Here is a 12450-nt window from a genome sequence, read left to right as displayed (position 1 = left end):
AGTAAATATATTTTTTGTTTTGTTTTGTTTTGTTTTTACACAAAATACACCCCCCATACACTTATTTATAAGAATTAATGGAGTAAATGCATCCCGAGAATTTTTGAGATGTCGATTTGGTTTTGATGTTAACATCTCTTTCTGTGATGATCAGATTGAAACAACAGAACATCTTTTATTTTATTATAGTAAATTTGCCAGTGCCGTCTGGGAGGATTTCTGTAAAGATTGACCTGAATTAACAAAAAACAAAAAATTGTATATTTATAAAAGATAAAACACATGACTTGGCAAGTAACACATACATTTCTTTATTTAATCAGTTTATTTTTTTATTTATTTTATTAGTTTGTTTGTGTATTCTTTATCTTATGTTATGATGCTTGTCTGATGTCTGATTAAGACATTCTATATTTTGTTCCAGACCAGTTGTGTTTGTTTGTCAGTATTGTTCAATAAATCTTTTGACTTCCCTTTTGACCACAAACATAATATGTGAATGCTTTTGTAAACAAACAAACTACTTTTTTCCTGTAAATTTCAAAGTGACAGAGTCTGTGTGTGGTGTAATGCTGCCACCGTCTGTACTGGAGTAACGTTAGCAGGCTGCAAAACACCCTGCTCGGAAGTAACTACGGTAAGAGCTTCGTGTTCAAAACACTGTCAACGGATCAACAACAAAAACAAGCAGAGCGATTTGCTGAACCTTTGTCATTGGTAAGCGTATCAAATAACTCACGTAAAATGTTACACACGTGTATTTCGCCTTTTATTTGTTGTGCCATATGCCAAAAGGGGCGATGCGTTATAAATTAAGTCATAGTATTTGTATAAGTTACTTACATTTTTCCAAACACCCAGCATCGTAATATTATCTCCTCTGGCGAGCGCGCACATTTGTCTTTTAATTTTGTTGGGCGCATTATAAAACATTTTAGTTAAAACGATGAACTACATTTCGGTGTAGCGTAATGTTGTTTTTGTGATAGATGAATAAATAATTGCCACGCTTATTGTTTTGCTGTTGTCACCTCTGTGAATGCCTATGCTTGTCCATTATTGTGAAGTCATATAGTGAGTTCAAAAGGAAATTATGCGTTATTTTAAAAAACTAAAACCTATGACATTCTAAAACAAAAGCGTGTAAATTCTAGAGAAGTGTTTATTGCAGAGCTGCAGAATCTGGTCGAACAGCGCTAATCCAAAACAAACGCGTTGTCATGGCAGCCGTGCATTTGAAATTCAACAACTTGTCAATGCGCAGTGCGCAGCTGTTTACAATGCATTCAAATGAACGGTTGACTCCTGACCCGAGGCTTATTTTAGAACAAGTCCAGTCAAGTTAACAGCTTTCTAGAATTTTATCTTAAAACGTCTTTATTTGTGTGTTACTGATGTTTTGGGAGATATATTTATTATTACCAATACTCGGTTTGATTAAGGTTTTTAATAATAACACTATTCAATCTGTAGTTGTTTCTAAAATATTAGGTTTACTGATAATGTTAAACTTTAAAGTAACTTATTTTCTTACGTAAATCAGCACTGTCCCTATTTACTTTGTCAGCGCACATTGTCTTGTGGTGAAGAACAGCTAATCTGAAGAAGAAGAAAAGTTGTGTGTTAAAGGCAACAACAAATACATTTAAATATATGATGTGTTTTATTAGTCTTGTTTGAATCCCTTGTTTTCTTGATTTACCGCGAGTAACATGTTTTTGCAATGCCTAAGAGACAACACTATTTTGGCAAGTAAGTTAGCTAACATAGCATAATCAGAAAAGGCTTTTATTTGTTGTAACAGTAATATAGCTTTTTCTCCACCATACAATATATTAACAATTAATTGCATGCCATTTAGCATAACAAGTCATAAAGCTATTAAAAGGTGAAGGCCTAGCATGGCATCCCATACTTGGAATTTGTCCTCTGCATTTAATCTAGTTACTGCACACACATTAGGAGCATTGAAGTGAACACACATTTGGAGCAGTGCCATTTACTGCGGCACCCAGGGAGCAATTCATATTCGAATATGATTCTAATATCGATCTTGATGCAATAAGTGTCTCATTCCAGCTGCCGTGCTAACGATAACATAACTTTCAACATAACTGTGTGTGTGCGTGCGTGCGTGCGTGTGTGTGTGTAAGCCAAAACATTAATTACCAGTCACAGGTGAAGCTAATATCCTTGATCATCTCTCACCAAGGCCACATATTAAGGTCTGGGTAGATTAGATTGTAAGCAGAAAGCAAACTTCTTTATTATCAACGTGTTGGATGTAGAAGAAATGGGCAGTTATAAAGATCTGAGTGAATTTGACATGGGCCATAATGTTATGAAAAAGCAACCAGGTCAGCGTATCTCTAAAACAGCAATGCTTGTGGGTTGCTCCTGGTCAACAGTGACTACGTTTACATGGACAACAATACTCCGATATTAATCTGATTAAGACAATACTCTGATTAAAGCCTAGTTCACACTGCCCGATTTTTGCCCCGATTTTGAGTCGCCGACAGGTTTTGTGAAATCGCCGACAAATGCCGAGATCACAGGCAAATCGGTGCTCGTGCACGCGAGTGACAATCACGCAGTGTGAATAATCAAAGACGGGATCAGAGAGAATCGCCGACGAGTCGCCGACGCCGGTGAGATATTTGGCATGCTAAATATTTGGACCTGTCGGCGATTCAAACTCCTGCTGTGTGCAGGGTTGCCAACTTTTAAGTTCAGGTTGGAGTGAGATTTCCACTCCGGGGGTGGGGGGGGGGGGGGGGGGGTAATGCTTTTGATTTTGATTCAGTATCAGTTTATATCTAGTATATATACTGTACATAATATGTTTGTTTTGGCACTAGTTTAAAGATTTCTTGGGTCAAATTATATGTGCCATTCCTTAATATTCACTTGTGACTGCTTATATAAGTATCATTATTCATTAAAAAGATTAGGATGCAAGTTATTTAAGTTTTGAAATTTCACATTTAAAGAAATCTAGTGTTTGATCATCATATCTAAATATTTATTAGAATGCAAAGACTGCCATATATTTTTGAGCAACTAGATTAGATACATGTATATTTATTAAAGAGCCATAAGGCACCTAATGGCATTACAAATAAACATTAATATTTTTTAGCCACAAAATGACTCTAATTTGCCTCTTTGAATTGGAATTCTCTATTTTAATATTAATAACTACACTAATTGTTATATAAATTTTAGAAGAAATACAAATATTAGAAGAAAAATATTTTAAGTGGTCATTTATTGACAATAATTGTTGCACAAATAGTATTTAGTACCAAAAGATCTCCTCAAAATATTCAATAAATATCATTTAATGAGTATGAGTGTGACCTATTAGTGTATTTTTTTACAGTCTATGCCTATTAGTAAGGAATACCTGAGGGCTAAATACAAGAATAACATTAATGTTATTCACTCTCCATAAAAAAAGATCCTGTAAATATGGCTGACTTAATAATCAATAAACACTAACACTATGCTGTACTGTTTACCAAAACTTTCAGCAAACATCTATATGGTGAAACTGTTGTGTATCCGCTTAAGCCATTTTAATGCATTGGCACGGCGCTAGAAGTATTGAGCGCTCATGGGCCACGTGACCAGCGCGCACCGCAGGGAGACGAGAGCCTGCAACTCCGCTTTTCAACGCCTCTGGCTTTAACATTATGCCACATTAGCGCCAAAACGCTATTTATTGTTTGAATTTCATTAATACACATTTAAAAAAATTAAAGCTTATAGCTTTGTTTAATATCAAAAGCAGGTTTGGCAATTTGGCGTGAGATTGAGTTGGGCGGAGTGAGAGCGTGAGACAGAGCCTGAAAGCGTGAGAATCACGCCAGATGCGTGAGAGTTGGCAACCCTGTGTGTGAACTGCGTTCTGACTGGAAATTACATCGGCGATGACCGACAGCCAATGAAAGAGTGAGATACAGGGCAGCAGGAGGTTCAGGGAGGAGTTATAGAGCAGAATATCAGTATTTTAATAGATATATTTACAATTCTATCAAACAGAAACAAACGCCCAAACATTTGCACATCCAGCCACAGCAGCAGCACATTAAATAATTATTTATTTACCTCAAACTGTCTTTGCAGAACAAAATTCTGGCCCCCTCTGTCTCTCCAACAATTTCTTCCGCCATTATCTTTTTTCTTTTTCTCCACAAATTAGCGCACATACAATTTGAAGCAAACTTTGTGCAGTTTATCTATGATCTATGTTCTATCACATGTAAAACGGGAACATGACCGGAGTACTCTAAAAGCAACTCATGTAAACAGCTTAATCAGAATATTGTCTTATTTAGAATAAGGTCAATAATTAGATTACTGCTGTCCATGTAAACTGGTGAGAATTTACCATCAGTAGTCGAACAAGGGACCAAGGCTCATCAATGCACCAGGGCAACTAAGGCTATCTCTTCTGGTCTGAGCTAATACCACAATAAGTCACTAAATCTTTTTAGTAATAGTTATAGGAGATCACCACATGCAGTGCCTCATAAGCCCTATTCGGACGGTAATTGTTTCTCACGTGGATGTCCATAAAAATACATTTGCATGCTAACTCAGTAATAAAACTTGATGGATGGTGATTTATTCACGGTGGAGGAGGGAGTTTTGTGATCCTCCGCACCTAGGAACGGCTGCTCACGTGGTCAGTCGAATATTTAATTTTATAATAAAAAAATATATAATAAATAAATTCTGTTTAAAAAAAAAAGTCATTTTAAAAATTGGAAATGAGCAGAAATAAGTTAATACAATGCTGCAAATTGAACCTATATGGCGTTAATTACTGCTGTAATAACGGCTCATTTCAAATGTTTAAGTTTTTTCTAAAAGTGTAGGCTTTAGATCTTTAAAATGCATCCGAATTACAGCGAAGCGCAACGATATGGTGCTCCGCAGGGGTCAAAAAGGATATAAACAGTTAATTTTGAAGCGATCTCTTCTTGAAAATTCAGAGATGTGGATTCGGAAGGCAATTTAATCAGCACACAACCTTGGTGTTTGTCTAACAGTAGGTAATTCGGCCTGGGAATTTTTACGCAGATGGTGGGAGAAAAACACTGACATTCTGGATTCGGACAGCAATAAAATCACAGACTGCCACAGACTGATGAGAGTGCCTATGATGACCCCTGCCCTTTCCACCACCAAAAACGACTACATCGCACGTGTGTTTGGGAAACGTAGTTTGAGCAGCAGACTAGCCCCTGTAAATGAGAAAAATACCTTACGACCCCACGAGAAACAATTATCATCCGAATAGGCATAGGGGTATGGTCTGCTGTGTATGAGGCTGCACAGCCACAGACCAATGAGAGTGCCTATGATGACCCCTGCCCTTTCCACCACCAAAAACGCCTACGATGGGCACATGAGCGCTGGAACTGAATTTGTGCCATCCGGGGAAGTAATAAAAACAGGATACACTGTGGGAGGGACAAGCCAGTGAAAGGAGTCTGATGTTATGGGATAAGTTTTGCCGGTCAAAATTCGAGGTTTGGCCCTTCATGTGGACATAAATCTGACATATGCCACCAAATATTATTGCAGACCAGGTACTTCCCTTCATGAAAATGATGTTCCCTGGTGGAAGTGACCTCTTTCAGCAGAATAATGCACCCTGCTTTGAGACAAATTGAGCATCTGTGGGATGTGCTGGACCCATAAGTTTATTCCATGTTGGCTCCACTTCGCAACCTACAGGACTGGAAGGATATGCTAGTATAACGTCTTATACCATACGTCTTGGTGCCTTATACCACAGGACGCCTTCAGGGGTCTTGTAGAGTCCATGCCTTGGTGGGTCAATATTTTGGGAGCATGCAGAGGCCTAATATCATACTGCTTCATATGATTATAGTCCTTTTCCTGATCAAATCTGTTAAGTACTCTGTACTGTTTTTTTTTCTTCTCATTTTCAAATGTTTTTTTGCTTCAAATAAAAGCTTGTAATGTTGTGATTCACCTTATAGCTGGGTGGCTTGGTTCATGGCATGATATAACGCTTTAAAGAAGACTGTTTAAAAAAAAATACTTGTGGGATATTTTAATAAATGGAAAAATATTTCTGGCACCAATACTGCTGCTAAAAATATGCACAGGCACCAAAGCACTCTATAGTCCTGGGACTCCTGGCTTACTTTTTTTTTTAACCTTTGTTCAAGAAGCCACTTACTCGCAGATACATCACAATAGAAAAGCGAATGTCCTGTCATTTCCATTTCATACCTACTTTTGGACATTTTGTGACTTTTAACTCAAATGAAATGCGTTTTTGACCTGTCAGAAGCCAGGACCAGAACTGTCCATTTTATAAGTTTTATTAATAGTAACACTTGACAATAAGGTTCAATCTACAATGGACTAATAATGAAAAATACTTCTAGCATCTGTTAACCTAATTTTATGTAATCTTTTAAAGATTTACTATAACACATTATTAAAATAAAAAATCTCTAAATATTATTTAATGGACCAGAGCTAACATGAACTCACAATAGTTGAACTAAACATAAACTAAACCTGCTTGAAATGAACAGTTGTATTTTGTATTAATTAGTGTTAACAAAGATTAATAAATACTGTAACAAAAGTATTGCTTATTGTTAATGTTAGTTAATGCATTAACTTTGCACTAGTGTTAACAAAACTTTTACAATTAAAAAAATGTCTGGTCTTCTCAAAATCTTGTCCGGTCTGCACAGACAAGATTTTGGAGCTAGATGAATCTTGCTTTGAAGTGAAGTTTTTGAGATGTACTTTGAATGGACTTCACAGGATATTGTGACAGATATCTGTCTGTGCTGGTTTCATTTCTGAGGATTAGATTTACATCACTCCTTTGCTCATGGAAAGAAAGCTACAGACAGAGTAACTCAGCAAGCCAATATTTCAGCAATTAAGATCTCTTTTCTCCTAAAGTGTCATCTGTCAATACAAAAGAAGCTTGCACGTACGTCCACTCGTCCAGAGCGCTTCATCCGTTTGCACCACTGGAGTTTTCCCATTGTGCTTTTGTATAAAACAGCAGCATATGGGAGTCAGACAAAGCGTTATTGGATCTGATTTCAAGGGCAGACCTTTCCATACCTGTGCTAGTGTTACCTATTTTAGACATCATAAAGGGATAGAGGAATGATTGTTCTGTGACTACAAGCTTTCCATGTGACACATGTGCATCATCTCATTTGTCCATTTCTGTCTATTCTTTTTGCTATTTTTGAGTCAGGGGCTGTGGGACATCCCCAGCCCTGACCCACGAAGCTGCAGGTTAAGAGGTCCATTTCTGGATGCTGTACGTCCACAGCCATCGGGGAGTATCAAAACCAGACAGGAGGCCCACCATCAATGTGCTCCTGTTTGACCTCAAGATCAAATGTGAGTCAACAGATTTCACTCTTTTGGCTTTAACATTGTAACATTGTTTCTTAATATAGAAATCTATTGCTTTTTAGTGGTGTATTAGTGTTTTGATCATTTGAACAAAGTGACAAAAGAATCTGTGATGTGACGCTCTTTGTTTTGTCCTATCAATTTATTGAAAAAGTACATTAAAATGCAAGTAGTTTTGCATATTTTATCATTTATTTTAAGAATTTTTTTCTGCTTATTTATTTTATTTTTTAAACCTGCAAAATTAGTCATCTGGTCATGTGGTCCAACTAACTTGAAGAAAAAACGTAACACAGGAAATGCTACTCACGCAAATCCCAAAAACAAAATTATATTTATTAAGTAATTCATATTTATCACACTAAAAAACATAGAAATGCATATATTTGGGGGGGAAAAAGAAAAAAAAAAAAAAAAAAAAAAAAAAAAAAATATATATATATATATATATATATATATATATATATATATATTTTTTTTTTTTTTTTTTTTTTTTTTTTTTACACCACATAAGCGCATAAGTTAATACATTTTATAGTTTTCTTGTAAAAGTTTTTCAAAACCCATATAAATACAAAGAGTAAAAATGGAACTTGGCACGTGTTTTATTTCTTCCCTTTTTTATTATTGTGAACACTGAACAGACACTGTCATTGACCCAAATGTCAGCTCTTTCAAACTTCTACTAACCTTTGCCCTGGTTGAAAATTCCAAACAACCCTATTCTAATGTTAGCGAATCATTTTGTTCAAGCACATGCCTGTCCATTCGTCCACATAACCGATAAAAAACTAAACATATTTGTTTCACTGGAACTGATGCTTCATTCAAATTAATGATGCACATGCTACTCTCTGTGTTTTGTTCAGCTGAAGGTGTGAGAGTGGGAGGAGAGGTGAAATGGAGACAGAGGAGACGGAAGGACGCACTTTAGTGCAGGTGATTAGTGAGAAATACAGCCCGGAAAACTTCCCATACTGCCGTGGGCCAGGAGTTGGAGTGGTGATCCGGTCGAGTCCCCAGGGTTCACCTGTCAAAGGTCAGCTTTATTTTTGGCTTTAGGTGAAATGCTGAGCCTGCTAGTTAAAGTGGATGTGTTAGATATGATCTGGATCATGACACACTAGTTGTTGCCATTTAACTCTGTTTTGCTTGGTTTCTAGAACTGTTGAAGGGCACATGTGTTATCATTATAGTAATGTATTCTAGAGCCAAAAACTAAAGGTTATTCCAGATATGTTCATATCTGTAAATAAAGTTAATCCTGTACATAAATAATGTTTTAAAAAAAAATCCTGTACTGGTAAATATGTTTGTATATTCAACTACAAGTTCAAATATTCAACATAATTGAATTACATTAAATAGTTGTTTAAAAAGCGTGTGTGTGTGTGCGCGCGTGTGTGCGTGTGTGTGTTAGATCGTCTGAATCTGCCCAGCATCCTGGTTCTGGATGGTTGTGGAATTACGGAGGCTGGAGATGAAGAGGAGGTGGCCACTTTCTGTGCTCATGTGGTTGAGCTAGACCTCTCTCACAACCAGATAAAAGACTGGGGAGAGGTGAGAAAAATGTGTTTGTGTCTGGAGTTTTGTCTCTGGTGTATTTACATTTTTGTATATAGCACAAAGAATGCCCCTATTTGTTGTTGTTATAAGATGTAGGTAATGCTTACTGTGAGATTAATTCATTAATATTACCTAATGCATTACGTATCACAAACTAACAATGAACAACAATTTCTAATGTTTATTTTTGCAACTTAAATTTTTTTAAATGCATTATTTTATGTAGAAATTAACAGACCAAGATTAATAAATGCTGTAAAAGTTGTAATAAATCATAATTACATATAGAACTTAATGTAAAGTATTACCTGATTTCACCAGCCTGATGTTGGTGGATAGGAACATTTTAGGAAAATGTAAGATCCGGGCACATTGAATCCCATTGAAAAATCAACATTAAGCCATTAATCATTTCTATAGGAATCCGCATGTTCTGGAATTTTGAATAAGAATTTTGAAACATTTCCCCACACAGATTTAGCATCATGTTCAAATTGTTTTTTTAGACGAATTCACAAAGTTGAAAGAATACAGCTTGTTTTGAAAGTGACTTCTGTTTGAGCAGTGCTTGTATATCACTACACTTGACAGTGGACCATTTTTGCTGTTCATATTTGGCTAATGTAACTGCACTTTTGCTTTGACAAGTGTATTTTTATGGAGGGATATTTGAGTCAGATTATAAACTAAAAGTCTAAAACTAAAAGTCTTAAACCAAAACTAAAAATCAAAATTTGAAACTTAAAGTCCAAGTCGAAAATGAATTTGGTATTTAGGATTGGGCATTTGGTATTTACGATAGGGCATTTTATATTTAGGATTGTGCATTTGGTCATTTAGCCTTTTAGGATTTAGGATTGGGCATTTGGGGATTTGACTCAAATATCCCTCCATATATTTTTTGCACAGGTGAGACATTCAACAGCACAATAGAACATAGGTCTGCTACCTGACACAAGCTCAACAAGACAAACTGGTTGGGTTTGGTCAGTTATTCATTCTCTTCTCTTTTTTTCTTTCCTCTGTGTAGATAAGCAAGATCCTGTCTAACATCCCTAATCTAGACTTTCTCAATCTGAGTATGAATCCACTGAGAGGGTCGAATCTGGAGCCTGGAACTGCTGAAGCATTTTCAGGCCTCCGCCGCCTTGTGCTCAATAACACACATGTCACCTGGGACATGGTGCACACACTTACACGAGAGACCCCAGAGTAAGTCTGTGTGTGTTTTCTAACATTTCAGTAGCCTCTAAACTTGCGTGTGTTGCTGCCCCCTGCACATTGAAATTATATATGTGTTATGTTATTTAAATGGGCTTTTAAGTTATGTATGATTTAAATGTTTATTTAAAGTGATTTATGATTTATGATGTTGTTCCACACCCGTAAGACCATCATCAAACACAGTTTAAGCATCATTAAGCACAGAGCATTGTAGTGTCACTGAGGAAAAATTACACTCATTCACTGCTACAGGAGGAGAAGAATTGGCTAAACTTGTTAAATCATCAAACTCAACAACATGTATGCTAGACCCATACTGACAAGGCTACTAAAAGAGATGCTTCCAGAGGTCATAGATCCTCTGCTTAATATCATTAATTCATCCTTGACATTAGGATATGTACCGAAAACGTTTAAGTTGGCTATAATTAAACCACTTATTAAAAAAACGCAACTTGATCAATTACTCAATTACAGGCCAATCTCGAATCTACCGTTTCTATCAAAAATACTAGAAAAGGCTTTGTCTTCACAACTATGTTCCTTTTTAGAAAGTAATGGTATATGTGAAGATTTCCAGTCAGGATTTAGACTGTGGGCCCTATCTTGCACCCAGCGCAATTGACTTTGTACACCGACGCATGTGTCATTCCTATTTTGCACCCGCGCAAAGCGCGCTTTTCCCTCCACAGAAGCATGTCGCTAAACTAGTGAATGAACTTGCACTCCCTGGGCAGTTCAGTGCAAAAAAGGAGGCGTGTTCCAGCGCAAACAATCCCTGGTGCTATTTTGCTGTTCCATTAAACAATTGCACCACTGACCAGAAAAAACCTAGTCTAAAGTCAGTGTTGTGTTATTCATTATGCTATTTTAAGGGCTTGACCATAATGTATAGCGTGCACAACTAGCATACACTTTGCTCATGTAATCTACACAGATGCAAGTTATTTTTGCAAATCATAAATTGTTTCACTAAAAAAATATTAACACATGAGATGATGGAACTCATTGTGGTGTGCCACGAAGATGTGAAAAAATAGGCATAAATCTAGCTTACAAATTATTCAGGCTAATTGTAGTAATTAAGGATCAGACCTGTTTGCCCAATAGTGGCAAGACATATATGTATATAAGGACATCTGTCTTTCACTGCTCTTACAAGAACATCAGTCACGTCGGCTGTGAACTGCTCCTGACGTGCGCCAGGTAAATATGCCATAATAATAGCAATTCATAATGGAACTTGCGCACCTGCTTTTAAAGGGAATGGTGGATGACGCTCTGATTGGTTTATTCACGTTACGCCCAAACCACACCTATGAATAATGAAGCTACTTCAGACCAACCCATTTTAGATTTGCGCCGGGCGCAAGAGCCATTTATCCCGCCGGGAAAATAACAACAGCGCCGAGACCCACCCACAAAGTTACTTGCACTTCGCGCTTTGACACTTGCGTTTCAGATCGTTAAAATAGGGCCCTGTATCATAGTACTGAGACTGCTCTCATCAGAGTTACAAATGATTTACTCTTATCATCTGATCGTGGTTGTATCTCTCTATTAGTGTTACTCGATCTTAGTGCTGCATTCGATACTATCGATCAAAATACTCTTTTGAATAGACTAAAAAATGATGTTGGCATTAGTGGAACTGCATTGTCATGGTTTAAATCGTACTTATCTGACCATTATCAGTTTGTAGCAGTAAATGAAGAGATGTCACACCGATCACAAGTTCAGTATGGTGTACCGCAAGGCTCAGTGTTAGGACCGTTGCTCTTCACCCTGTATATGCTACCACTGGGAGATATCATTAGGAAGCATGGCGTTAGTTTTCATTGTTATGCTGACGATACTCAGCTCTATATTTCCTCACGCCCTGATGAAACTTACCAATTCACAAGATTAACGGAATGCATAGCTGATATAAAAAATTGGATGAATAGTAAATTGCAACTGCGACTTAATTCAGATAAAACTGAATTTTTAATTATTGGACAGAAAAGCTCCACAAGTAGTAACCTAGAATACTGTCAAACACTTGATGACTGCTCTGTCAAGCCCTCATCATCAGTGAGGAATCTGGGTGTGCTCTTTGATACCAAGAATTCATTTGAAAGCCACGTTTTTAGCATCTGTAAAACTGCATTCTACCATCTTAAAAATATATCTAAATCACGGCACATGCTTTCAATGTAAAATGCAGAACAGTTACATGCG

At 36.8% G+C, this 12450-nt stretch overlaps 1 protein-coding gene across 3 annotated transcripts in view; it reads left to right on the top strand.

Annotated features, from left to right (window-relative positions):
• Positions 1 to 588: 588 nt before the first annotated feature.
• Positions 589 to 12450, top strand: part of tbcelb (tubulin folding cofactor E-like b) — a 37328-nt gene continuing 25466 nt past the window's right edge. The window contains exons 1-5 of one of the 3 annotated variants that reach the window (XM_067437993.1): positions 589 to 717; positions 7273 to 7425; positions 8310 to 8479; positions 8861 to 9000; positions 10037 to 10218. In XM_067437993.1, the coding sequence (XP_067294094.1) occupies positions 8341 to 8479; positions 8861 to 9000; positions 10037 to 10218 (461 nt within the window). In that variant the 5' untranslated portion in view covers positions 589 to 717; positions 7273 to 7425; positions 8310 to 8340. The remainder of the gene's footprint in view (positions 718 to 7272; positions 7426 to 8309; positions 8480 to 8860; positions 9001 to 10036; positions 10219 to 12450) is intronic. The other 2 variants (XM_067437994.1, XM_067437995.1) reach the window with 2 other exon arrangements.

Source organism: Pseudorasbora parva, chromosome 3, assembly GCF_024679245.1.
Source record: "Pseudorasbora parva isolate DD20220531a chromosome 3, ASM2467924v1, whole genome shotgun sequence".
Taxonomy (NCBI): domain Eukaryota; kingdom Metazoa; phylum Chordata; class Actinopteri; order Cypriniformes; family Gobionidae; genus Pseudorasbora; species Pseudorasbora parva.
The sequence above is the reverse complement of the archived record's forward strand: the minus strand, read 5'-3'. Positions and strand labels throughout refer to the sequence as shown.